Source organism: Magallana gigas, chromosome 3, assembly GCF_963853765.1.
Source record: "Magallana gigas chromosome 3, xbMagGiga1.1, whole genome shotgun sequence".
Classification (NCBI taxonomy): domain Eukaryota; kingdom Metazoa; phylum Mollusca; class Bivalvia; order Ostreida; family Ostreidae; genus Magallana; species Magallana gigas.
Genome location: NC_088855.1, coordinates 24,939,490 through 24,967,319, shown reverse-complemented (window position 1 = coordinate 24,967,319; position 27,830 = coordinate 24,939,490). Strand labels below are relative to the sequence as shown.

Here is a 27,830-nt window from a genome sequence, read left to right as displayed (position 1 = left end):
ATACAGTAATCCAAATCGAAGACATAACATCTTTCAGTGTAATAAAAACATGGAAGACAAGTTAGAACACATTTAAACTTGGAAGGCCACAGGCCACATCACTCACCTGAGTAACAGACGTGAATTCTTGTATCACATCTAAAAGATTTATTTTAAACGGTGAAAAAGGGAAAGGGTTAATTTTATACTTGAGGTACAAAGGTGTAAATTTCATTTCTCATTGCCATTTAATACAATTTATGATTATGTAAAATAAATCATGAAAATTATTTGCTTAAAAATAAGATTCATAATGTAATTGAGAATAAAATAATTTATGCATATTAACCATATGACAAGAGGCAAACCATAACACCAAAAACCCTGACCATGTGGCCATGAATTTCCCATATTTATTAGAGACCTCATTGATCATCGTTACAAAATACTTAGTTTATCTGAGAGATGCACTGGGAAGAAGAGGGAGATTTTAAAAGTTTGGATGAATTTTTAATGTAAAGTCTGGTGAAGAGAGGGTAATAAATTCCACAATTTACATTCACTTTCCCCTAAAAATATATTTATGGCACGCCAAATTCACAAAAATAACCAAACCATAGTTTCACGGTGGATAAGTAAGGTTTATCGACTCTTAACTATAGTTTATGAACCAAAAACTACTGTTAATGATTCGTTAACTATAGTTTTCATCTGTAAAACTATATTTAACAGTTGTAAACTATATTTTCGGAATGAAATGCAAGTTAATCTTTTTGCAAATAATGTTAAAAAAGATTTTGCTGATTAATATAGATGACTATAATTTACATTCGTTAAATAAAGTTATGAAATGTTAACCATAGTTTCACAATCTTGAAACTATCTCTATAAGATTAACTATGTTTTGCAATTGCAAATGGTTGTTTTCAGTAAATATATTTTTACACTTCTGTAACATCGATGATCGCTTTAACTGGTTCACAGATGCGAAATATAGATTAACGGTGTTAACTAAAGTTTAACAGATAATAAACTTGGCTGTTTGCGAACTCTAAACTATAGTTAACTGGTAAATATAGTTTACAAACCCTAAACTATAGTTAACGATTATAGTTAACAATTCATTTACTGTAGTTTTTATCTGTAAAACCACATCTAACGGTTGTAAACTATAGTTTACGAATGATAATCTAAGTTTACATGTCTTCAAATAGCGTTAACAAATAGATTTTGCTGATAAGTATAGATTCACATCAACTATAGTTAAGAGTTGTTAATCATAGTTTCACAATCCTGAAACTAATTTTTGAGAAAAATTATATTTTGTTTTCAGAGTTAATTCTAGTTTACACATCTGAACATAGATGATCGCATTAGCTATGGTTTACAGATGTGAAATATAGATTAACATTTCATAGTTAACTATAATTTTCTGTCTGTAAACTTAAGTTTACAACTGTTAAACCTAGACAATTAGCTGACGATTGATGAAGGACGATATCATAAGGTCTACTGCTGAGTGATTTTAAAAATTAAAAGTGGCATAAATTTACATGAAATATATATATATATATATATATATATATATATATATATATATATATATATATATATATATATATATATGAGGACGTTTGCATAAAAATATAACAAACTGTAGAATTGTTTATCACAAATTGTATAAGTGCAGTTCTTGATAAGATTTTTCAATTTTTTATTATATATTTCTATGCTGAAAATTGGTTATTCTTAAATATACCTGGAAGTTTTTTTTGTGTAAATATTGGCATTTGTAGTACATTTCTTCTAAAAAAAAAATCAACCAACCACCACCCATTCTGTTTTTATTGATTTTAAATTATATATGCTTTAAAAAGAGTGTAGCCACCTAATTAAGTTATTCAGATTTCTCTTCATATTAGGATGCTCTGCTTTAAGTTTGATTGAAATCAGACCAGATAAGGATGATTTGCATCAAGTTTAGTTAAAATTGGCTCAGTGCCTCTGAGAAGGTGAAAATGTTAAAAAGTTTACAGATGGACAGGCATACTGATGGACAGACAGACAGATAAATGGTGCATAACAAATGATCAGAAAAGCTAATTTGAGCCTTTGGAACTGGTGAGGTAAAAATTAAATATCATTAGACACAAACTGACAAAATGTTATCAACTTATTTAACATAAATTAAGTACAAGCATAATGAAAATCAATTATATTGACTAGTGTTGCTTTGAAACAAACAGAAAAAAACCCACTTTACATGAAAGTTAGATGTCATAACATATTCTTCCAAAAAACAATAAATGCGAACACTTATTACATTTTGAAATCTTTCTTCTCTACTTTTTATTTTCAGTCACTATACTTAAGGACTGGGTTTAAGTTATTTTTTAATACTATCAAAAATAACTGATGAAAATTTTAAAATAAAATATATTCACTTTCAAAAAATAAATGCTTTCACATTCAAAATTATTGTTAAAACACAAATTTATTGCTGGAGTAATAATCAGGTGAAATGTGGAGGCATAGATATTAGCAAGCTCAACATATACATATTCATCTTTATTCAGTTTGTACAATAATATTATAAACTGATTTTTTAAAAAGAATTCATATAAAACAAACACAATCATATACATTTACAACCAGGTCCATTAAGCATAACTGTCTTGCAATTTACCATATCACTTCCTTTTTGCATAAAACTTTACACAACTGACCTTTTTAGGTTGTTTAGCATCACATGAAATACACAATTTACAGTTTGTAACACTGTTTAAAAACATTTAAAAATATATTAATGTCCCTCAAGGGTTAAACATTTTGCTGCATACTTTGCTTGGCACACATGGTAAATTTAAATATGAATTCCATTCAATGAATTCCCAACAATTTTTCACGACTTGCAGTTCACACAAAAGCCTTGTCATAACAGCAAACAACAAATGGGCCTTAAAGACCAATAAATGTATTCCTAGTTGTTCTTAACACTGCTGACACACAAGTTCTATTTTCATGCCTTTTCCTTTATTTGTCCTTGGTTGCAACTTATTAAGATTTACTTTTTAATTTGGTAATATAATTGATATTCATTCATTGAAATGCAATATAATCAATAACATTTCATCGATTGAAAAATGTGTATTTATTCTATGCTGTTGTATTTGAAATCTCCTTTTTAAAACAAAAATGGCAGATAGGTAACACTGGATGCAATGTTTAGTTATTTTAAGGTTCATTGACACCGTCGTTTATTTCATGATTTACAAAGAATATTTTTTCAAATAATATTACACAAAACATGATTTTTTTTTTTTTTAAGTAAAACAGGAAAAATTGTTGACTGAAAAGGGAGTATTTTAAAGCTAAGGATGTTAAGTCGGTGCTGATTCACTTTATATCACTGAAAGACATTTGATTTGTTCATTTGGATAAATTTACCTAGCAAACGTCTTTAAATACAAGAATGTTACATTATATTGATAAGAACTAATCTAGTGAGTGATCAAATTTTTACTGAAAAGCCTAGTTCATATCACCATGAACTCAATGACATTTTTCCCTAAAAAAATTCATGCCAAATGATAGAGATTCAAGTTCATCAGCAACAAACTTTTTCAAATCATTTCCTTTCTGGTGAAAAGCAAAAAACATTATATTTCAATAACATTAAAAAATAATGAACAATATGTGATGATACTCCATCATGAAAAACGTTGAACTCCATTTATGAAAGTTAAAAATAAATTAATTTAGAAGTCATTTAAATTGACAAATTTAAAAAAAAAAAATTTATATATAAAAATAAAAATACATGAACTAATCAGCTGATGCTAAATAATCTAATTCATAGTTTTTTTGGGGGACCTGATTTGATTTTAATTGATTTACAGAGGAATGCTTTGTAAGAAGTTTTCTTAAAGGAATGCATATTGATAGTTAATGTAAATAAAATCAATCCAACATATAAAGTGCTTTTGAGCTTCATTGTATCCTGAGCTAAAGCATAGGTAAGTTCAATATAATATAATCTCATTCATAAAATCCATCTCACAATCTTTAATATACACATTTCTTCACATAATTTTCTATGACACATACAACAATTAAGGATCATACACAGAATGAACATAAGAAAATGAAAACATGAAAATATCAGAGATAGAGATATAAAGCGCTTTTCCCCATAACTATAGCATTTTGCCTACAACCATGTTTGAACGGAAAGTACCTTTTTACTAAAATAGATACAAGTATCAGTGGCGATACAATTTTCGAAACCCAGGTACTTATATTATAATAGTGTTTGTAATGGCTGATTTGTCATAAATTCAGGAAATCTGCATTGAGATATGAATATATAGAGCTCTGGGTATAAAGTCAGTTGATATTCTGAACCGTGAGTACTTCCAACGTTAACAAAATGCAATGCATCCATGTGTAAACAGAGGGTAGTGTTATTGTAGAGATTACTTTATACTGGATGTGCTTATAACCAGGATTATTCAAAAGGATTTGAAAAAAAAAAACCAGCAGATTAGATTTATGTAACTAAATTATCTTAACATGGTTTTGAGTGAGAAAAAAAATTTTTGTACTTGGTGGAATCCATCCAGCGACCACAAAATCAAACACACCTATGCGTTCTACTAGACCACACACACAACACATCTCCCTAATGTCTCATCAATATATGTGGCTACATACACAAGTCACTAACTGAAATATTAATATTTAAATAGTGTAATTTTACAAAGATCACAGTCAATTCAAATGTGTACTAAAATATCATGTAAAACACAGTTTTTTAACTAAATTTCTTTTGTTTAAATACACAAATATCTAACATTATATTGCTAACTATTTTCTTACATATCCCTCGCAGGATCTGAAAATTTTATTGATGTCTTGTAAAGTAACTAAGACTCTATTACCAGACAACTGTCCAATTTGCATTTATTAATATATATTTTAACTAAATATTGCATAATATTGAAAATGTCTGATACTTGCAGAAGTGCTATATTGTAGACAAAATTATATGTCGAGTGCATTAAACCTCTTTGCAAAAAAAAAAAAAAAAATAACAATAATAAATAATAAATTCAAATGGTGAATGATATATATATCTTAACCTTAATTCTTCTTTGGTTACCAGTTCTCACTAACAGTGAGTAGTAAAGGACTTTGATCTTCAGTCTTCTTTGATCACCTGTACATCCTGAAGGTCTTCGTTGGCTGTGTTGACGAGTCTATACTCGTTTTGTGGAGGGGGTAGCTCCACCTCCAGGTTCTGTGGATCAATCTCCTCCACCTCCTCGTTTACTTCTTCTACCTGGCCTTTTGCTTCAGCGTCAATTCTTCCTTGAATAGCCATTCGCAACTTAAATTTAAAAGAAAAAAGATGTGACATATTTCCAATTGCCATATACCACAGAAACTATGTTCTCAGCTTTGCAAAACATTTCTCTACAATTTTCAAGCCTTAGCTGCATTAAAAGATTTCCAGTGATGGGAAAGGAAAGTAAAGTTATTTTTTATATTAGAGCTCTATTTTTTTCTTTCAGATCTTTTTTTGAAATTGGAAAACCATTTCAGCAATTATCGCAAGCTTGATGAACATATTATTTTTGTTAAAAATTTATTAACTATTTATTAAGTTATTAATTTAATTTATTAATTTATTAACTATTTATTATTATTATTTATTAACTATTTATTAACTATTAACTTATTAACTATTTACATATAATAAGTAAATTTTTTTTCATGTCCTTTACTATTTACAGCATCAAGATTTACATTAATTATTTTTTTACTAATTAAGGTCTTCTGTTTCCAACGCTGGGTAAGATTATTCTTATATTTTTTTCTTCCTAGATGTGAACTTTAAGACTTCATATCTTGCTAATTTCTGAACAGTTTTTGCTCAATTTTTCGAGGCTAATAGTGATTAGACTTTACAAAACATACAAAAAAACATTCCATAAAATTTAGAATTCCTCTTCCGTTAATGAATTATTCTCCATTGAAATTTTTTTGTTGTTTATGTGTGGTTGTTTGTTTCATTGTAAAAACAAACTCATCATTGTGGCATCCCCCCCCCCCCCCTACAGTGCTGAGACTGAATTTTTTTTCAAAATTAGGCGAAAAGAATTAGAAATGTGGCAAAAATGATAATCATTAGTTAAAAGTGACCTGCAGTCCTGCCCCTTGTATATTCCAAATATACATATAGCGTCTCCTTGCAGGGGTCTACTTATGATTTTGGCTTACTCTCTGTGTCCAGTCTTAGTCTACTCTGCGTTTACTTTTGGTTTACTCATGGTTAACTCTCTGTCTGCTCTAGTAGACGTCGAGCAGACATCGAAAGTAAACCCAGGGTTTAGTTGGGGTCTACTTTCTGTTAGGTTGGGTCTGAACAATAATGTATAAAACTTTGAACATATCTCGGGGTCCAAGTATTAGTCTAGAGGTCAACATTTAAACAATTTGAAATTTACGCTATCTTAGGATACTTGCAGTAATTTCACAAATTTTAGCAGAAGAATATTTTTAAACATTTCCCCTATATTTTCTACTATGGATGTCAACGAGTACTCAAGTACTTGACTATCAGTCAGTCACACCGATCATCGATGAAAATTTTATTAGTCAGTTACTCGCAATTAAGTGAATACAATTTAAAAATATTATTTGTTTTTAATTAACGTGGCAGTTTTTTTTTTATACTACAAATGGAAAGAAACTAACTTTTGTTGCATAAGCAACAAAAAGGTCTTCCGTTCTGATATACATGTATCAATTTAACTATAAGACATTGATTCACTCATCAATAGAAAAAAAGATAATGGATATGATTATTACTGCAAATGAAATATCCAGACGTTACTTCCATATTAAATGACAATGAGAACAAAAATCCATTTTGAAGTACTTTCTGTGGCAAAAGGACGTAACGCCTAACCAAACAAAACATGTTAAAAATTTCTACAAGTGAAAAGCTGTCAATGTGACAGCAAAGCGGGTTTTCTTTTATGTGAACTGTATCCATAATCCATGTCAACCCTGAATTGATAAACACTGATTATCAGGTTAGATAAAACACCAAAGAAAGTCAGTTACACTTTGTTTGAACCCTTCTGGTGAGAACCAGAACTGACAGTTGACAAAATCAAACCCGTATGTCTATCTTTCATTAATGTTTTGTGTCTCAATTACTTAAAGTGACTAAAATATCGCAAGTATCAATTTGAAATTAGTAAAAAGGACAGCTTCCTAGAATATTTGAGATATCTCACTGGAAGTACAATTGTTTGCTTATTTAACATTGTATAGATTGCATATGAAATGAATAAAACAAGAAAAACAATTTTGAAGTGCTTCCAATGACGACCAGAAGTTACGACAAATAAAAAAAATAGTGTTGACACATGTACATACATAGGGCTATCATCCCACAAAGTTTGGCTGTTCAACTCGTTACCGTTTTTGAGATCTCATGGAGTCTAGGGTTTTTACTCGGGACAGGAAAAGACGAACGGATGTGCTCAGTGAAAATAAAAGTTGGTATTTCTTGAACATTAGACAACTCACAGTAATTTACTGCTTACTAATTGAACAAAATTATGATTATGAAAGAAAAACAGTTAAACTTTTAAATAACTTGACTTGTTTGAATTCTTCCTGTGTGGACCAGAAGTGAGGATGACATAATGAAAGCAATTAAACACATCTTCTGTTAAATGTCTATCATCCATGTAAGTTTTATGTCTCAATCATTTACAGTTTCTGAGATCTCGAAGCTAAAACATTTGTTAAAAAAGGCTACTTGAGTTATTTGAGATATATCACTGGAAGTAGAATTTTATAGTTTATTGAACATCAGATAGATGACACATGAAAAGATACATACTTATATTTCAATTCAATGTAAAAAAAATAATAAAAGGTAAAAAAAATAAAGAGAGTGTACGTATTCCGCTTCCAACATAGGGAAAAAGAGACAGTACAAAAACAATATCATAATGGTATTCCAATGAAAACAGAAGACCTTAACTAGTCACACCAATAAACTTGTTCAAGGTTTAAACAATTCAAAGAAACATACTTCTTTTAGTCCCACCACACCAACAAGTCTTCCAGTGTTGGTCACATAGGCATGATTCAATCCCAGCAAAGAAAACAGAGAGTGCACCTAAAAGTGAACAAAATGTAAAGTGCAAGTTGGAATATTTAAAATTCATAGAGATTCAAAGATGTATTCTTTTTTAATTTTTACATCGGTTTTTTAAAATTCAATATTTTGTTCTTTGGCAATGACAAAAGTCCTTGAAAATGCAAAACTACACATGCATAAAGATGTTTCTATTACACTGCTTTATTACAACTGTAAATAGCATGTGAAAATGATAATCATTTTTGGAAAAACTAGCAATGGCAATAATGAAATTTTTTGTTTATAAATTTTCATATCAGTACAATATGTACAAATTAATACAAATCAAATAATTTGAGTAATACACTTTTATCATTGAGCATTTTTAATTGAAATAAATTTCAGAGTTTTCAAAAAAATATTCAACAATTTATTTTATATTCTATTTTATTTCCAACATGGTGAAAATTTCACTAAATTCTGTGCAGCAGTTTAAGAGGAGTTGCGCTGACAAAAACCAGGATCGACAATCTGAACGACAATGGAGTTTAAAAAATAACACCTCCTCCAACTTGTTGCATGGGGTATAGAAATCGACATGACTGGACATATTTTCATAATCACATTGTTAAATTACTGCCTTAATATCTGATAGGATATCAGAAAAAGATTCATAATTGATCGTCATTTCAATTGAAATTCTACAGTCAATATCTGTTATAATGAGCATGTTAATTTAAAATTAACAGGTAATTAAGCAATTGGTGCAGCGCATACCTGTTTGAAAATCTTAACATTCTGGTACCTTAACAACCAAATTTAAAGGTAAAATTGGCAATCATACCCTTGTAAACATCAAAAAAAATTATTGGTCAAAGTAATTAATAAATGGGATAAAAAAATTATATCAATACACTACTGCCAACACGAATCCTGTATTTTCCCACGGTGCCGTAACCACAGCTCACAGCCTTATTAGCATAATCAGAACCTTTCTGTTTTTTTATCAATGAAAAACTTAACAAGAGGCCCATGGGGCCCCAGCGCTCACCTGAGCAAGAATGACTTAAAATGGGCATTCAAAAGATATTGTGCCATATGGACCCTCGGTAGAATAACAAAAAATAAATATTGTAAAGTATTCAAATTTTACACTTTTTTGCATACACGTAATCTTAGACATTGTACCTTTATGGAATACTATTTTTACAGAGAATAAGAAAATCCTACGCAAGATATAAAAGTATACATTTGGTAGGGGTACACTGTTAACTTCCCATATTTTTATTCTTGTTGTCACGTGACATGTTAAAGAGCTATATTTGCATATCCATTGTTCTTTCCCACTGAAAAATACCAACAAATTTTAAAGGACTATATATGATATGGGCCTAAAATGGCCCCCTAAAATGAACATCATCATTTTACTGTAATTCTTTGATTTTTTAGTTCAGATATATATGTGATGTGTTTACATAATATTCATTTTGATTCAAGTGCCCACAATATGGAAATATGTTTTCAAGCAGTTTTTCTTTCAGAAAACATAGAGCGCATGCTTGAACAAACAACGTATTTTAATCAGAGATGTATCTAGCTAAGACTAATAAGTGACAAAAAAATTTATCTTGTTTAAGCATGCGCTCTATGTTTCCCATTCGTAAAAAAATAAGAAAAATGTCAAATTTTGACTGATTTTGATTGAATTCTAAAAATAGCATCACTTCTGACATCATATACTGCCAGTGAATGCAAATAAATCAAATAAATATAAGAAAAATATATTTTATATCAACTCTACTAAAAAATAAGTTAACTTTTTATTGTACCTGAAACACTTAAAAAATGGCGAATTATGGGGGCCAAATTTAACTCATATCATATGTTGTTCTTTCAATAATTCTAAATTATCTCCCCTTTAAAGAGGGTGTGGCCCTTCAATTGAACAAACTTGAACCCCTCTCACCCAGTGATGCTTTGTGCCAAGTTTGGTTGAAATATGCCCAATGTGAAAAGTTTACGACAATGACAATGTCAAAATAAAATTATGACAGAGGAATTTTGGTTAGAAAAGCTCACTTGAGTTTTCACCTCAGGTGAGCTTAAAGTAAGTAAAAGTGTATGTTTATTTCATTGGCAGGCTTTTTAAATTCTTTAAAGTTGCAGAACAATTCTTTGAAAGTTTGGGGTGATTAGCCTTATTTTGTGAAGGTGGCTCGACACGCTAATGCATTATTTGATGGATAGATGAAGAATCATTTTTGAGAAATGATTATACAAAAATGACACCTACATCGGCTTCCAATTAATTCACTCATGTCAGTTGATGTTTATCAGCAATGTCAGTACATTGTCAGTTAATGTCAAATCTTTGCTGTACAAAATGACAATGTCAGCACTTTTCAAGCTTATGATATTACAGAACACTTCTCCTTCGAAACCTCTAAATGGAATTTTAAGAAACTTTGTAGTTAATTTAATGGATGAATTAAATAAATTTACGGAATATGCACTCAATTACCAAGAAATCAGTTATTTAACTGGCTGTGAAAGGGTTATTTACCTTGTGAAGGGATGTTCTCTCTACAAGCTGAAAGGGGGCAGGGTCAATCTGAACCCCCTCCCATTCAACTGACTCATTCAATTTCTGCTCCTCCCACTCTTCTTGCTAAAAAAATGAATTCAATTATTTTCAGTAGATAACTTAAATGAATATGTAAATTAATCAATAACTTGAATGAATATGTAAATTAATCAATAACTTGAATAAATATGTAAATTAATCAATAACTTAAATGAATAAGTAACTAAACGGGGATGGTCATTTCTAATGATCATTTTTTTTTACATTCAAAATATAAACAAAAACATGACCAGAGCAAAATTTGTGAGCTCTGTTTCTCAGTAGTAACTAAAAAAAATTAAATTGACTCTGAAGCATTGTAAACACTAACAAGAGGCCCATGGGCCACATCTGACCAATAGTTCTTGTATCATTCTATTTCTAAATATTTAAATATGAAACTCTTTTAAAATATTATAAAACTCTAATATATTCCAAGATTTGAAAATACATTTAACAATCCATAATCAAAGGCCTGAAGGGCCACAATGGTGTCGAGTTGATTGAAATTCGAAGAGTAAACACCTGAACAATTTTTTTTAAAAGTAAAAAATAATCTCCACTTAACAAAAATACATAGTGATCTTTTCATTTATTTTATTTATAGTTTTCTCCTTCATTGATCACACATTAAAGACCTGTGGATTAAAAAAATCCTTAAAACAAATTATGATTCTGTAACTCTAAGTAATGTATGTACATTATCATTAATAGACCAAGTTTTCTTATTGTTTTACTGTTATAGTTGAGTTCCGAAAGTCAACATGATGTGTAAATAAGAAGCCAGTGAAAAACGTTAGTGAAAAAGTATTGAATTCTACATTAATATGGATTTAATTTTTAGATGAGGAATTTACAGCCTCAAAATGGGTTGATATGAATAATTTTAGTTATTTTCAAACCAACTGTTTATGTTTATTCACTGCAACAAAATCACTAGATACTTTTATCGCTTACATTTATTTTGGAAACCGTGCCCGATAACAAATAAATTTATTATCAATTCTTTTTTCCATCGAGCACGGTCTCCAATCAAAATGTAAGCGATAAACTAAAATAATATTTAGTGAATTTTTACGCTTATTGTATTCATCCGCCATTTCTTGATTATGCAAATTTATACTTGTGCAATGAGTTGTCAATAACCAAGGAGGCACAGTTGGGTTTTTTGTACACAATTTAATTGAATAAATGGAATAAAAATCTTGTAATACTTTTTTAATACTTGAAGGAACTTATTTCTTATGCGCATTAAAAAGGCGGTGCAGAATATGAATTTGGACGATTGCCAATCCAGACAATCGCTAGAAGGCTGTCGAGCATGAGCTCCACACCTTTAAAACAATTAATTACGGAACCGAGTTTATTTTTGTCTTGTACACTCCAATAACAATGAAGCATGATAGAGATACGAAGTTTTAAAAGAAAACCTATTTAAATTAAACAGAAACAGTCGATGTATTGAACACGCAGCGTGTAAAGTGATGTCTGGTTCATCGTACACTGGTTGTTTCCAATATTAGTACAAAAGCTGTGAGTATAATGGATTAATATAAGATACGCTAGTTTACAAACACAAATGATATAAAATTATGTGAATTGTGATTTTAGATTGTTTATTTATCTATTATATTTATTTATGTTTTTATTTAATTTTTAAATCTGTATTTTTCATTTCCTGTGTGATAAATTTCTTAAATTTCAGTAGTATAAGTGCTTCTTCCTATTCAAAGTTCTGAACTGTCAAAAGTGAAGAGGATGTGAAGTTGTATTATTAACAAAATATGGATTTTATAATTTGGCTGATTTTACAAATATTGACTACATTCACAAAAAAACCCCACAAAAACTAAAAATATTTAATCAAATGGTTGATTACTTATATATGAGTAATAGAAAAGTTCAGTATATACCGGAACTAAAGCACGTCTTGATATAAGAACATCACGGAATTAGATTAGAAAGCCACTTTGGATATCTCGCACCCTTGGATATCTCGAAGTTTTGTTGAGGTCTCCACAAGTTCAAGATACCAATATTTAACTTATGTGGCCATACCCAATGCAAGAGGTTCACCTCTGACTTAGTGCCATAAACTTTGCAATCTAGTTAGAGGGCTTTTCAATATATGGCTATATTGGTCCTAAGCCAAATGTCATGAACCCCTGACCCGAGGGCCATGATTTTCACATTTTGGTAGATCGCTTCATGAACATCATAACCATGCATTCAGTTTGTCTCCGACTACTGCGGAAGTATAGAAGAAGATTTTCAAAGATTTAATATATTTTCACTATATGGCAATATTGATACCACCCAAAGGCCCCAACGCCTGACTCAGGAGCTATGCATTTCACAATTCAAGTAAAGGGTTTCATGGACATCTGATCATGCATTTAGTTTTCCTCAAATTTATTTGGGAGTAGAGAAGATGATTTTCTAAAATTTGATACATTTTTATTATATGGCCATATTTTCCCCGGCTCAGGGTCTGAACCCCTGAACAACCTAGGGGTCATGAACTTCACAATTTAGGTAAAGGACTTCATGGACATCAGAATAATGCTTTTAGATTTTCTCAAATGTATATGGAAGTAAAAAGAAGTTTTTCTAAGATGAAATACATTTTCATTATATGGCAAATGGGCCATGGATTTCACAATTTTAGTAGAGGGCTTCATGGACATTATCACAATGCATTTAGCTCTTCCCGGAGAGTTTTCTCTGAGAGTAGAGAAAATGATTTTTGGAAATTTAGCCTTTTTATGTATATTTGGCCCCGCCCATGAGGTGTGGTATGGTCATTAATTTCACAATTTTGATTCCACTTATTCTAGAGCTGCTTCAAATCAAAAATGGGATCAATTGGCCTTCTAGTTTTGAAGAAGTTCAAAATGTAAAATTGATAATGCATGACAAATGACGCATGATGGATGACAAACAAAGACCAATTGCAATATGTCACCTGAGTCAATCAAACACCTTTTTTTTAATAGAGAAAAAATACATAATTTTCATCTGGATTTCGTTAGGTACACAAAGAATATTTCATTTAGTTCCTAAAGAGGCATGGTCACAATCACAATTTTATAAAATTTACTTTACCATTTTTATGTTTATTATTTTAATAAGAGAAAAAATAAAGGTTAGGCCTTAAATTTGTTAGATTAATAAGACTACATGCATTTGTAATATAACTTCAGAAAATAATTCATAACTTGTATTTTATTAACTTGAAAAACAGTTTTCCATGATATCTTTAACAAACAAGCAGATTTAAATATGTCTTTCATTAGAACTAACCTGCTCTCTGCTGAGATTCTTTACTTTGACTGGTTCTGGAGGCTAGTGAAAATAAATGAAGATATTGTGAAAAATGAGTTACATCCACACTTTTGAAGTGTGTTCTATTTTACATGCATATTTGCTTGTATTCATAGATGACAGAAATATAGAAAAAGAAAACTAGACATCAATGAGATGGTGACTATTTCAATTTGAAAGCACCTGTTTTATAAAGAACATTGGGACAGATTTAGCTTTGACTTTAACACCTGACTTAGAAAAATTAGTTCAAAATCATTGCACATCCTTTATCCAACAAGCACTGTGTGGGTGAATTAATGGCAGATATTCAACGGGGAGAGAAAATTATGTTTAGATAAAGATTAACACAAATGACCTAAAAATTAGAGTTAAGGTCACTGCACTTCCTACACTTAAAGGCAGTCTTTTGAACAGTAATCTTGTTGGGCCATTAGAACAGAAAAATTTGGTCTGGACAAGGATTTTTCACAGATGTCTGCTATGATATGATTTGGTTAAGATCACAAAACACTGTTGCCTACATGCAGTCTTTTGATAATGTCGGAGCAATATTACGCTAAGGGAAAAGAAAATATGGTTTCAATTTGGATTTCACAGAGCTCTGCTATGACCTTTACCTTTAAATTAACCTACAAATTTGGATCAGTACAGACCCACAAGCATCTTCTATAAAAGCATGAGCCAGAGCTAGATAAGGTGTTAATTGGACTAATTAATTAATTAAATCATTACTTTTGTTGTTGAATTGGTTAAGACCGGCAAAATTATTACTTTTAAGCAATTTGAATACATTACTAACACATACACATCAATAACTTTTTCCAAATCTCGACTGAAAATTTCTTCATTTTTTGGTGCATATTATACAGTCATAGGAACAGCAATTTTTTCAGCATTTAATTCTCACTCAATTTTTATGGTGTGTATTTTACACAGGTGCGTGCTTTACATGAGACTTTACAGTAATTTAATGCATTGCGAGTTGATAGAACACTTATAAAACATATATTTAGTTTGTAAATAAGGACAAAAAATAGAGATATGCTTATATTAATACATTTAACAGTGTTTACTAACAATTAATTGAAAAAATTTGTAAGGATTACCTACCTTACTTTTCAACATCGGTTTACAATATATATGATAAGGAAAATGAAAACTGTCATAAAATCATTAAATCTTCTCCGATCTAAATAATAATTGCAGGTGGACACCTTCAGATGGTGTTCAACAAATGTACAAATTTTCAGACTATTCCATGCAGTAGTAAAAAGGCTAAAGTGGGAACAAAATTGTGTCTACAGACAGACAGGTTGATTTCAATTTACCTAAACTTTGTTTGAGGGGATATAATAAGAGCTTTGAATGTCTGACTTCAAACTTACCAGTCTGACTTTCTTTGCAAGATTGGTCAAACTACTTTTCTGTAAAAAAAAAAATTCATTATTACTTAATAATATAATTGTTTTTTAATTAGATTTTACTATTATTATTTTTCAACATAACTTACTATAACAAAAAATCAAACCTACAAAAAAATATGTCTTTTATTTTGTTGTGAGTTAATTTACAGTGTACAGATAATCATGATCGATATTTTGTTTTCTGCAAGTTGACTACGATTTGCTGCAAAATAAAAAAAAAGTGATCTTTTCCGAACATGATTTTAACCTGCTATGAATATAAAATATTAGCTCTTAACCCTTTCCTTCTTCTGATTTTCACTTACATCAATTATGTATGGAGGGTCTTCACAGATACTTTCCTTCTTAGTACTGGCCAGTTTCCTGTAGTAATTAGTTATTTCAGCTACAAAAAAACCAAAACAAACCCAAATCATCAATTTGATGTAAACAACCAGTTGACACAAAACAAGAGGGCCATTGTGAAGACACATTGCCCGCCAAAGCAACAGATTGCCTGATATTGAATATGTATTATAATTAGTGTTTATTTTCCAAATACAAATCATTTCTATATTTAGATGGGTACTCCCTGGGAACCCCATACAGGCCACATGATTAAATTAACCATTTGGGTATCATTATTCACCCAAGTTTGGTGGGCCTGCAGGGTTGTACTTTCCTTTCCAGTTCAGTAATTTTAACCTTTAAATCTATTATCTGTTTACCTGTTCTATGTGATCAATGCGTATCGTGTAGTGATATGTGAACGTTTCGTACTGTGACAGTCTTTGATGTTTTGTGAGCTTTATAACCATGAGGAGTCGTTCTTGTCAATGATTGACACCAATGCAGTGTAACTACATGTGTAGGAAACCTCGATTAAATTAGTAGCGACAAAGGAATATAGACACAGCATAATATTTGGATCCATTCTTATTAAGTGTTTTGTGAAACTGACTCATACAAACTTAAAAAAAGCTGCGAGGTGTTAAGAGAAACTTTCCACAACAACCCGAGCAACGGGAGATAAGCGATCTTAGGTCTACTTTGCCCGAATTAGAAATGAACAGCACATTGAACTGGACTGTGGCACAATTAAGAGAAAAACTTTGCAGACAATGGCGCAACCCTGTGCAGTGTTACAGTAGACAGTAAACACGATATTCGATAAGGAGAAAAGAAAAGAACTCACATATATTGAGGAGGATAAACCCTTAAGGAAAATTGCGGGTCAATACAACTCAGATGCAGATGGAAAAGTTCCGGCATGCGGCCCCTCAAGCAGAGGAAACTCCAACAGCTTGCCAACCGGTCTCAGAAGTAATGTGAAACTCAAACAAGTGGTCGAAAAGTTGATGTGCAATTCCGTGACAAAAAGACCAAGATCAACTTACAAACAGGGATTTGAAACATACAAACTTTTTCTGTCTATACATGATGTTGTTTTTGTTCATCCTCTAATCTCACAAGATATTCTGGTACATTTTGTAGCTTACTGTCAACATAATTTGTTCCTGAAATTCTCTACAATTCGTCAGTATTTATGTGGAATCAGATACATGTTTTTAGATATGGGAATACCAAATCCTTTTAAATCTAAATGTCACTCTATGAACCGTTTAAAGTTAATTTCAAATGCAATCAGAAAAGTTCAATATATAGGCAAGCATTTCTTGTCCTCAGCCTTCAGATAGGTTGCAATGAACATGTTTTCACACCGGCACATTGCCCTTGGCCTGCAAATTATTAGAGTATACTAATGGTACAGTTATGTAACTAGTAATTAGTTCTGATGCTGGAAGATTGACATTGGTTATCAATGTACAAGCTGCATGAGCCCTCAAGGAAAATCTTTGTTAGTTTTACTAGCATTGAATAAATGTGGAACTTGACTTATTTTATGTTGTGTTTGAATAAATAAACTGACTTAACTATGACCCACCTAACTTAAGGAAGGAATTTTTTCTGGTTTTCGACTTGTAAAAAGTAAATTTGATTAAATTCTCATTAAATCAAGGTGAAAGGAAATTAGAATAACATGTTTTTTTTTCTTTTTTAATAATGCACAATTTGACACAGAAATAGAAATCAGAGATTCTAACAAGGACTAATTTCAAGCAGAATATTGGCGTAGGAAAATATAACGTTTTTGCAATTCAGAATTGCCGTAGATTTGTGAGTCACAACCTCTAGTGAAAGAATGGAGTAGAACTTTACAGACAGGGTAACCAAGAACACAGTTTGACTAACAAACATCATGGCGAAAAGTGTGGGAAGGGTTCATCATGCATCACAGGTTGATATTCATACCTTGGATGGGATATCTTTGGTTAATACAAAAAAGTTGATAAATAAAATGGAATAATTTGATGCAATTTTAGTTTTTATCGAAAGAATTTTTTCCAGAACAGGATGCCCAGGAATGCGGTTTTGACTAATTTACACAATGGCAGAAAATGTAGGGCGAGATGCTTTGAATATGACAACTTTGATTTGAAAAATGCAAATTCATATGCATACAGTAGCGGTTTTTTAAAATTTCATACATTTTAATATCATGATAATCTTTTGTTCATATTAAACGGTATTATAAGATACAATGTTTATCAATACAATAGAATAAAATACGAAACTGCATCCTATTATACTTACAATATATAATTATATATCAAATAATACAATATCATATCAAATAATACAATATCATACTGTAATAATATAATATGATGCAATATAATATTGTAACATATGATATGACATTGTATTTATTAAACATTACTGAATTTGATCACATAAAACAATATCATAATGTATGATACAATATAGTATTATATGATATAATATCATATCACATAATACATCACAATATTGAAATGTAAAATATTGTATATTATAGAATGATATTGTATTGTATAATATTGTTACATATTTGATACATAATATGATATTGTAACATATGATACAATATCAAGTGATTAAAGTTATTTATTACATTATGATAATACAATATCAATTGATACAATATTATTTATTTACTTATTAGGTTAGTTACTGACTCGCTACAGAAATATATTGGGTTGATTAATCTCATACATGGCTCGGCGAAGCCGTAAAATCGAAAAAATAATTTTTGACCAAAAACGTGACCATGCCCCTTTAAGTCTAAGTTTAAGTTTAAAGGTTAAGTCTTTAAGGCTGTGGGTATAGCATAAGCTCCCCCGACTTCATCTCAGTGAGCTAAAAATCATTTTTCCCTGGATATTGAGCCCTTAATGTCACAGGATAATTTTACAGTTATTTCACATATTGACCATTACAGTTCTCAAGAAGATTTAAATCAAATGGAATATTAACCTATATCAAAATTGTGAAGCCTAAGAATTGTCCAGGGGCCAAAGTTGAAACGATTTTACAGAATCACCAATATGTCAAAATTCTCCCACATAAGTAAGACTATATATTATAATATTTGAGTTTTGGTGAATCGAAAATGTTTTCCTTTGTAAAATTGGACCCCCTAATGTGCCCCCTCCCTACTCCTGAAAAATATGATTTTGAACAAATTTGAATCTACACTATTTATTGTTGATTTCACTAGAGTTTCACCTTTTCTAACAAAATGTTTGTTTTTTTTTAAAAGATTTTTCTCTCTATATTCCTCCCTCAAAAATTTAACCCCTCCCCCCTGTGTTCCAACCCTACCTGGGAAAGTATGATTTGAACAATCTTGAATCTACCCTACCTGAGGATACTTCACACAAGTTTAAGCTTTTCTGGCCAATATGTTCTGAGTAGAAGATTTTAATAAAAAATTTCTCTTTATATTCCTAACTAAAAATTTGACCTCCCATTGCGGCCCTACCTTACCCCCTTGGGACCATAATTTGAATAAACTTGAATCTACACTATCTGAGGATGCTTCCACACAAGTTTCAGCACTTCTGGCGAAATGGTTTTTGGGCAGAAGATTTTTAAACATTTACCCTATATATTCTTATGTAAAACTTCGAACCAGTTTCAGCTTTTCTGGCTAAATGATTTTGAGAAAAAGATTTTAACAAAAAATAACAACAAATTTTCAATCAATCCTAATTATCTCTCTTAGAAAGAGGGCGTGGCCCTTCATTTTTACAAATTTGAATCCCCTTCACCAAATAATGCTTTGTTCCAAGTTTAATTGAAATTGGCCTAGTGGTTCTGGGGAAGAAGTCAAAAATGTAAAAAATTTAGAGACAGACGGACAGGTGGATGCTGGAGAAAAAGTGATCAGAAAGTTCACGAGCTTTCAGCTCAGGTGAGCTGAAAACAAGGAGAGCAAAAACTGAGAGAACTCTTGAGCAACATTTTGGTGATTTAGATTTGCAGTCCTTATACAGAGTTTAATGTCAAAGAATGTGTATTTGGCCTAATATCTTGTATAAAATATGAAACACCACGTAAGAATGGGCAGGTACCAAACCGCCAATTAAAACGCTACTTTTATAAACTGCAACCCTTATTCAACCATTTTGTTTTATATTTGAAACCCTTCCTCCTAAAACTTGAATCTACAATGCTTAAAGATTATTCACACAAGTTTCAGCTTTCTTGGTCAAATGGCAAGAAGATTTGTTTTTCTTATTTCTGTTGAAAAGGAAGATAATAATGAACTTACACTGAAGGTTTGTCTCACTGTTTGCTCTACTGGACAGAAGAGCAGATGATGAGGATGACTTCTTCAGGATTGATCTCAGTGGCAGCTGTAGAGTGTGATAGGTCTGTCGTTCTTTCTCTGACTCCAGAGAAGAAGCACTAGACTGAAATGGCAAGCAGGAAAATTTCTTTTATTTCATTTTTAATTGCAGTATCTTTTTTTATTTAAAACAATTTTAAGTACTGGTAAATTGTTGCAAATAGTTCTCAAAAGGACTATATATTGTTTGAGCCAAAAATGGCCCCCTAAAATGAACATTGTCATTTTATTATAATTCTTTGTTTTATTTGTACAAATATACATTTGAAGTTTTTTCATAATTTTCATTTTGATTTTAGCGCCCACAATTTAAAAATATGACATCATAAAGTTTACCCTTTCCCGCCATTTTTGCATTTTTAGCATAAGACGGCTTGTTTTGAGGCAGTTTTTCTTAAAGGAAACATTGAGCGACTACTTGAACAAACAAAATATTTTCACCAAAGATGTATCTTTCCAATACTTATAAGTGACAAAAAGTTTGTTCTTGTTCAAAGAGTCGCTCTATATTTCCCATTTGAAAAAAGATACGAAAAATGTCAATTTTTGTTTGATTTTGATTGAATTATAAAAATAGCGTCACTTCTGACGTCATATACTGCCAGTGAGTACATATAAATCAATTAAATAGGTGAAAAACATATTTCATGTCAACTCTTTTATAAAATAACACAACAAATTAATGTACCTGAATCATTTTTAAAAAAAGCGAATTTGGGGGGCCATATTTGACTAATATCATATATAGCTCTTTATTTACAACCTCATAATTGCCCATTTCTTAATTACACAGTTGCATGAACAGCTTTTACATTTTCTTCTAAAAATTCTGTATAAATACAAGATAAACAAAAAGGACTATATTTGGTATGATCAAATATCTGCCCCCAACTTCAATCAATTTGATTTTAGTCATCATTGCTCAGGCGTTGTTTATATATGACGTCACTAAAATAAACTAATTCCCGGAATTTTGCAAACATAGAAAAATATTGTCATATTTTCCTTATATTTTGCATTCGGAAGTATGGAGCGCAAGTCTGCTTAAAGCTGAACACCGCTCGTAAATAGGCACCGTCACACAGATACCTGGTATATAAACCCTTTGATTTTATTACACCCGACTGCACACCTGAAACTTGTGGCCAACATGTAGTATTCTTTTCAGGGTCTTTGGAATTTATGCATTTTATTCTTATTTTATGTGCATATTCTGATTGTAAATTATATTTTGACCAGTTTAATTGATGTAAGTATTCTCCGGGCTTGAAAAAAGTGTGTAAAGCTAGATATTTTCATCGCGACCAAGTAACAAGGCGAGGCAAGATGTACGTCCACACAGGTGAGACCTCTACAGCCAAACACTTTAAACTGCTAACAGGTCTCCAGCTTATAAAGGGGTTGTAGGGATAATGGTAGTGAGAGAGAAATATGGTGGACAGTGCCTATTTACAAGTGGTGTTTAGCTTTTAGTACAATGTTAACATGTTTTCAAGGTCTTCCGTTGGAATCTTTCATTTCCAACAGAAGACCTTCTAGTGAATGTAATGTTTTTTATTTAGGTCTTCCTTTTCCAGTGGAAGACCTTATAGTGATTGTTATCTTTTTTCTTGCTTCTTCTTATTTTTTTCCCTTTTTTGTCAACAGGATATCTCAGAGATGGCTAAATAGATTTTTCTGAAATTTTTAGGAAGATAGAGAATGATAATATCTTGAGGCCTGTTTTTCATTTTTTAAAAATTCATTTCCTGTCATCCGTTTCCTGTCCCACGACAAAAAGGCTTCTGACTTCAAGATCTCAAAACAACAAGGACTTGAACATTAAAACTTTGTGGGATTATAGACCTTTATGTGTTTAAATTGTTTTGTTCGTTTTAAGTTCCGGTTGTCACCAGAAGTAATTCAAAAATTATTTTTTTTACGCATTTAATATATTTCACATAGAATTGAAATATGAGTGCTTACATATGTCATCTATGCGATGTTAAATAAAAAACAAAATTCTACTTCCAGTGAGATATCTCAAATATCTCAGGTAGTCTTTTTTTAAACAAATGTTGTAACAGCGAGATCTCAGAAACTGTGAATAAGACAAAAAACTTACATGGATGACAGACATTTGACATTTGTGTTCAACTGGTTCCATTTTGTCGACCGCCACTTCCGGTCCACACCGGAAGCGTTCAAACAATTCAAGCTTTTTATAAGTTTAACTTGTTTGTCTTTGACAGTTTAAGTTAGTTTGATAAATAATTACGTACGATAATAAAATATCCAAGAAAGGCCAGCTTTTATTTTCATTGAGTACTTCCATTTGTCTGTTTCCTGTCCCATAACCAAAAGCCTTGTCTCCAAGATATCTCAAAAATGAACAACTAAACATTGTGGGCTAATAGACCTATGTATGTACATGTGTTTATACTATTTTGTTTTACATGATCCATGATACAAACTATCAAAACTCTCTATTTTCTTAATTTCATATCAAATTAATCAAATTCACATGACAAATTGTACAATTTAACATAACGGTGACGGTCAGTACCGTTATTCTCAGCAACAGAATAAGCAATCATTTCATGTTTACGCCATAAATTACGACTAACCTTGGCTAAACGTAGTTTTTTTAGCTTAACGTACTTCGGGCACAAAGTTACGCCTTTTAGTAAAATGGACCTTAGTCCAAATATTTGACTAAAGTCTGGATTTACGCCAGGCGTAAGGTTATGCCGGACATACGCCTTTTAGTGAAACAGGCCCCTAGAGAAGAAGTTGAAAATATGAACGTTTACAACAACGACGATGACAGACAATGGTGAGCTATAAATACAATCCAGAGACGCCATAGTTGTATGCACATAGAGTCCATTGAATTTTTGAAGTCTGTAAATTTTGCCCTTGAATCGAAGAAAATTGCATATGGTTTAAAATTTCACCAGCTTTCAAGAACCAGAAAAATCATAGTTACAGGAACATTAATTCAATTCTCACCAAAATAATATCTGCAGGTTTGACGATGGTCTCATCTTTCCTTTATTACAAAAACATTCCCAAGGACAAAACACTTACAGATCTTTGCATGGAGAGTCTTCTTGGGCTTGGTGTCCTTGACCTTTTGGCTTTCTCTTCCACCTTGGAGACCAGAAATCTTGACTTCTTAGCTGGTATGATGTTGATTGTAGGGGGTGGGGTTAGGGAGCGTTTGATGACTGACACATCGGTCATTGAAGAAGAGGTGCTCCTCCTGGATTCATCATCCTCTGAATCATCTTGGATGAAAATTTTTTGGTCTTTACTGAGATGGATGAATAAAATCCGCTCTAATTCAAACCTTTGTATTGAACCAAGGAGAATCATGGAGTCTAAAAAAAAAAAAGCAAAATTACTCTGTATTGTTAAAAGAACTAGACTTACCCTGTGGACACATAGTCTGATCGAGTTAGATGAACAGAAGTTTAACAAGAGGCCAAAGGGTCACATTGCTCACCAACAATACAACAATGATAGCTATAACTGATCAAATCTGCTTTATGCTATCAAATGCAAAACACAGAGACAATTTAGCTCATAGACATTTTTAGGAAGATTTTTCAAATTTCAAATCTCGTGAGAATCAAAGTAAAATATTTTAGATAAATTGTGTAATTTCAAAAACATCATGCTTTTTAAGTAAACAAAACAGTATATTTTGCGTAGTTTTTTTTTCAGGGTGTTTTCAAAGACACAGATGATACTTGACCGATGTGAACTTTGATGTCACAATAAGGGGAAATTACTCTATGTAGTTATTGTAAATCTGCTGGTATATAAATACCAAAATCCTCTCAAAATCTTGCAGAGCTAACAAATGGGGACATTTCTTCAGAGATAGGAAACAGTTGTAACTTGCACTCATTTGTATGAATGTATGAATTATCATTCAACAACATTGTATCTGAGATAAATTCTATTTATAAATAAATAGAAAATCTTATAAATTATGAATAATGAAAATTTACTGGAATAAAATAGGAATGTTTATTTTTTTTGCATTCAAATTCATTTACATTATGTTGCTACTTTTATTTTTATGATTTATCATAATTCATTATTTGATCACATGCTGCGCTCCCCCCAAAGGTCACACGTTGCTACTTTTATTGATTTATCATAATTCATTATTTGATCACATGCTGCGCTCGCCCCAATGGTCACACTGTAAAACATATTTATATATAGATTCTCATCGGCGTAAAAATTGTGACTTTCAACTTGCAAAGATGAACATATATCTAAGCAGTGAATCTGTAGTACAGGGATACAAGTTTTAAAGAAAATTCAGGAGCAACTTTTACCTGGAGAATCCACTAAAGGATAACTTTTGTAGTTAGTGGAGGTCAATAGTTCCCTCAGTTCTCCATAATTAGATGTGAACTTGATGCTGGACACCTCTTTCACCATGATATCCTCAATGAATACTTTCCAAGCACTAAAAAGGAAGAAGTAATAACATTTCAGAGGAATGTTTCGAAATGAAAAAATTCAAAATATAGATGCATATAACTGCACTGTGAGTTTTGTTTGCCTCAGTCTGAACATACACATATCAGTTGGGTAACTACACATGCACACGAGCAAGAAGGAACTCTTTTCTTTAGGATGATGGATTGTGTAAACAAGAGGCCCATGGGCCACATTGCTCACCTAAATGATCTCATTCAGCATCCAAAACCTATGGCTCAGATTTAGCATTCAAGCCTGTCAAGTGCATAAGTATCATATGACACATCATCCATGCAAGTCTGTTGACGATAGGACCAGAAGTAACTTAGTTATGGCTATCAAAGGGCACCTGCTCTAAAAGATTTCATCTTGATGAGCTAAATGATCCAAATGGTGAGCATGAGTGAAACAGAGATGGCAAATTGTGAACAATGAACACATGGTGAGCAGACAATTAACACATGCTGAATATGAAAATGCAAACAGAAAGTGAATACAAAAATAGGAAGTGGACAATTGAGAAATTGTTGCATTAGTTCTTTTTTTATGTTTTTTTTTTTTTGCTTTGCTTCATTAATGAACTTACTTGGCTTTAGCTGAAACAATGTCTGGAAGGTATGGCAACTTTTTCAGTTTGATGATACTGTCATAAAATGATGGCTGAAATTTCCCTGCTACGGCATTCGATATTAAAACAGCAACCTAACAAAATACATTTAACTCATACTCATTAAATGTACAGTCTCTTCTTGGTTAAGAGGACTGGATAGTCATGGTCATTTTTTGACCATATTGATCTCTTTATGAAGAGCTTTATGAAGAGCTAGGAGCACTGTATAGAGATAGAGAGAAATGTGCAAATTTTAATGCTTGATTGTATGAATAATTTTACCAAATAATTGTTTATAGTTTAAAAATCCATATCTAAAAATTGAAGGTTGATCTGATGGCCAATTAGTTGACCACTCAACCTCCTTAAAACACATGTGCTTACAACAGCTGGCAATACATGGCTAATTTGACCAGTAACTTCAAACACTATCACAGATGTTGATATGGTCCGTGTCACTGCCCCTGAAAATGAGGCTGCCCCTACAAGATCAAAAATAGAGTTGTCAGATACTGACTTTTGCAGCTACTGTAAAGTTAACTTAATCTTTATTGCATCATCATTCTTTCTGAAAAAGGACAATTTATTGACAAAATTTTCTGTCCTAACCTACAACTGCATAGCCCCCAGGAACTATTTTGTTGATGATATCCCCTGATGGGATTCCCTCTGGAAACCAAGCAGCCATGCATTCTCCTGTTAGTCGACCAAAAGCAGCTCCTGTGGTGCATATGTATACATAGTTATGAGACACAGTTTAGGATATTAAACTCAAACTATACAATTTGTTTTCAATATTGAATAATGTAAAAAAAATTATGTTCTTCATTAAAGCAGGATTATGACTATAGAGAAAAAAAGGAAGGAGAGAGCATATGACTAACCCACTAAGAACACAGGTACAAACACTCCAGCAGGAACAGGCATCGTGTTACAGAATGCTCCAAACATAAACTAAAATGATAATTACAGTTTCATTGAGACTTTTTCCATATTGTAAAAAGTAAAGGCCAGAACGGCCACAAAGATGTCGAGCTGACATTTCTTCTGCACAAATTGCAATATGCAATATAATATCAGAATATGAAAAAGTAAATGTATTACACTTGTGTTATTTTTGTTCATTTTACTCTGTTCATTTATATAAAATCACCATTAGAATGTCATTTTTATTTAAGTTACATAATTGAGTACAATTTTAAAATGTTTGATCTGTAATATATCTTATTCTGTCATAGGCCTAATCAAAATAGGCAATGATGCATTAATAATACAACTACTTATCATGGTTACAAAAATGATGATTTGAATTTTAATGTTCCAAGGATACTTTATATAAATATTTTTTTTTCCGTCATGGAAAGTTTTTGACATTTTTCATATGCTCATTGCTATTGATCACATTAAATTGATGCCTTTATCAAAATCTTGAAAATCGGTTATTGATTATTTATCAGTCACGTGATGTCACATGTAATTTTGCAGAAATGATAAATTTTACTGGGCACAGTCTCCGAAAAAATGTAAGCGTTAAGCTTATACTACATGTTGATATTTACGCAATTGTGTATACATATCCATTTCGTCGAGATTCAGCATATCGTTGATTAGGCTGAATTAAGCTTTTGTGATGAATTGTAAATAACCAGGAATGAATAAGTTAACTTTTTTTGTACAATTCAATTTAATAAAAAACATACTTAATTACAGATTACAAAGCTCACCTTTATCTTTATCATATTATATGAAAATCATAGTTTATGATCTGGATATTCATGGATACTGTTTTGACACATTATTGTTTATGATATGTTAAAAATTGTTTTGTTATCATAAGATGATTTCATACTGTATTGTAAGATACATTATATTGTGATTTGCGAAGGTATATGATTTTTATCCAACAAGTTGTGTGATTTCTATCCCCATGCCTTGGCATACATGCAAGTTTGGTGAAGATAGGCCAAGTAATAACTTAGATAAAAGACCTGCAACAAAAACTTTAACCAGGTCCTGAGGCCGACACTAGAGGTATAGCATAAGCTTCCCCAGACTTCGTGAGCTAAAAATCTTTTGATACTTTTACTGTTTAAAAATGGAACTCATTTCTTTCAAGCATTTAGAAGGCGGTGAAGAAAAATCTTAACGGTCGCTAAAAGTCTGTGGAGCATAGACTTTTAGGTACACATGGTCTAATTTCTCATTTTAATGTCATAACATGTACAATATGATATTTTAACAAAATCATTACCAATGGTTTTCATATAACATGATACATGACAGTCCCTGAAACGTTCTACTTTCCTATTTTTTTTTCTGCGTTCACTTTGTACTCACAGTGTGCTAAAAGTGCATTCACTTGCGCTGTCTGCTCTTCTATGTTTGCTCTCAGCTTTCACAAAGCGCTCACCGTGCATTCACAAAGAATTTACCATGCGCTCACCGTTCGCTCAGCATTCAATAACCGTTCAGTCCATTTTCATTCATTTTCATTCCTAGCTCCAAAG

General features: G+C 31.4%; 1 protein-coding gene across 2 annotated transcripts in view; it reads right to left on the bottom strand.

The window, feature by feature from the left end:
• Positions 1-2,691: 2,691 nt before the first annotated feature.
• The window catches only part of LOC105340403 (chloride channel protein 2), a 74,223-nt gene continuing 49,084 nt past the window's right edge, over positions 2,692-27,830 (bottom strand). For both annotated transcript variants that reach the window (XM_034482434.2, XM_066079062.1), the window contains 13 exons: positions 26,208-26,277; positions 25,933-26,043; positions 25,708-25,805; positions 25,300-25,415; positions 24,566-24,699; positions 23,301-23,593; positions 20,154-20,295; positions 15,823-15,902; positions 15,479-15,517; positions 14,070-14,111; positions 10,707-10,811; positions 8,096-8,182; positions 2,692-5,368 (listed from right to left, as the gene is read on the bottom strand). In XM_034482434.2, the coding sequence (XP_034338325.1) occupies positions 5,180-5,368; positions 8,096-8,182; positions 10,707-10,811; positions 14,070-14,111; positions 15,479-15,517; positions 15,823-15,902; positions 20,154-20,295; positions 23,301-23,593; positions 24,566-24,699; positions 25,300-25,415; positions 25,708-25,805; positions 25,933-26,043; positions 26,208-26,277 (1,506 nt within the window). In that variant the 3' untranslated portion in view covers positions 2,692-5,179. The remainder of the gene's footprint in view (positions 5,369-8,095; positions 8,183-10,706; positions 10,812-14,069; positions 14,112-15,478; positions 15,518-15,822; positions 15,903-20,153; positions 20,296-23,300; positions 23,594-24,565; positions 24,700-25,299; positions 25,416-25,707; positions 25,806-25,932; positions 26,044-26,207; positions 26,278-27,830) is intronic.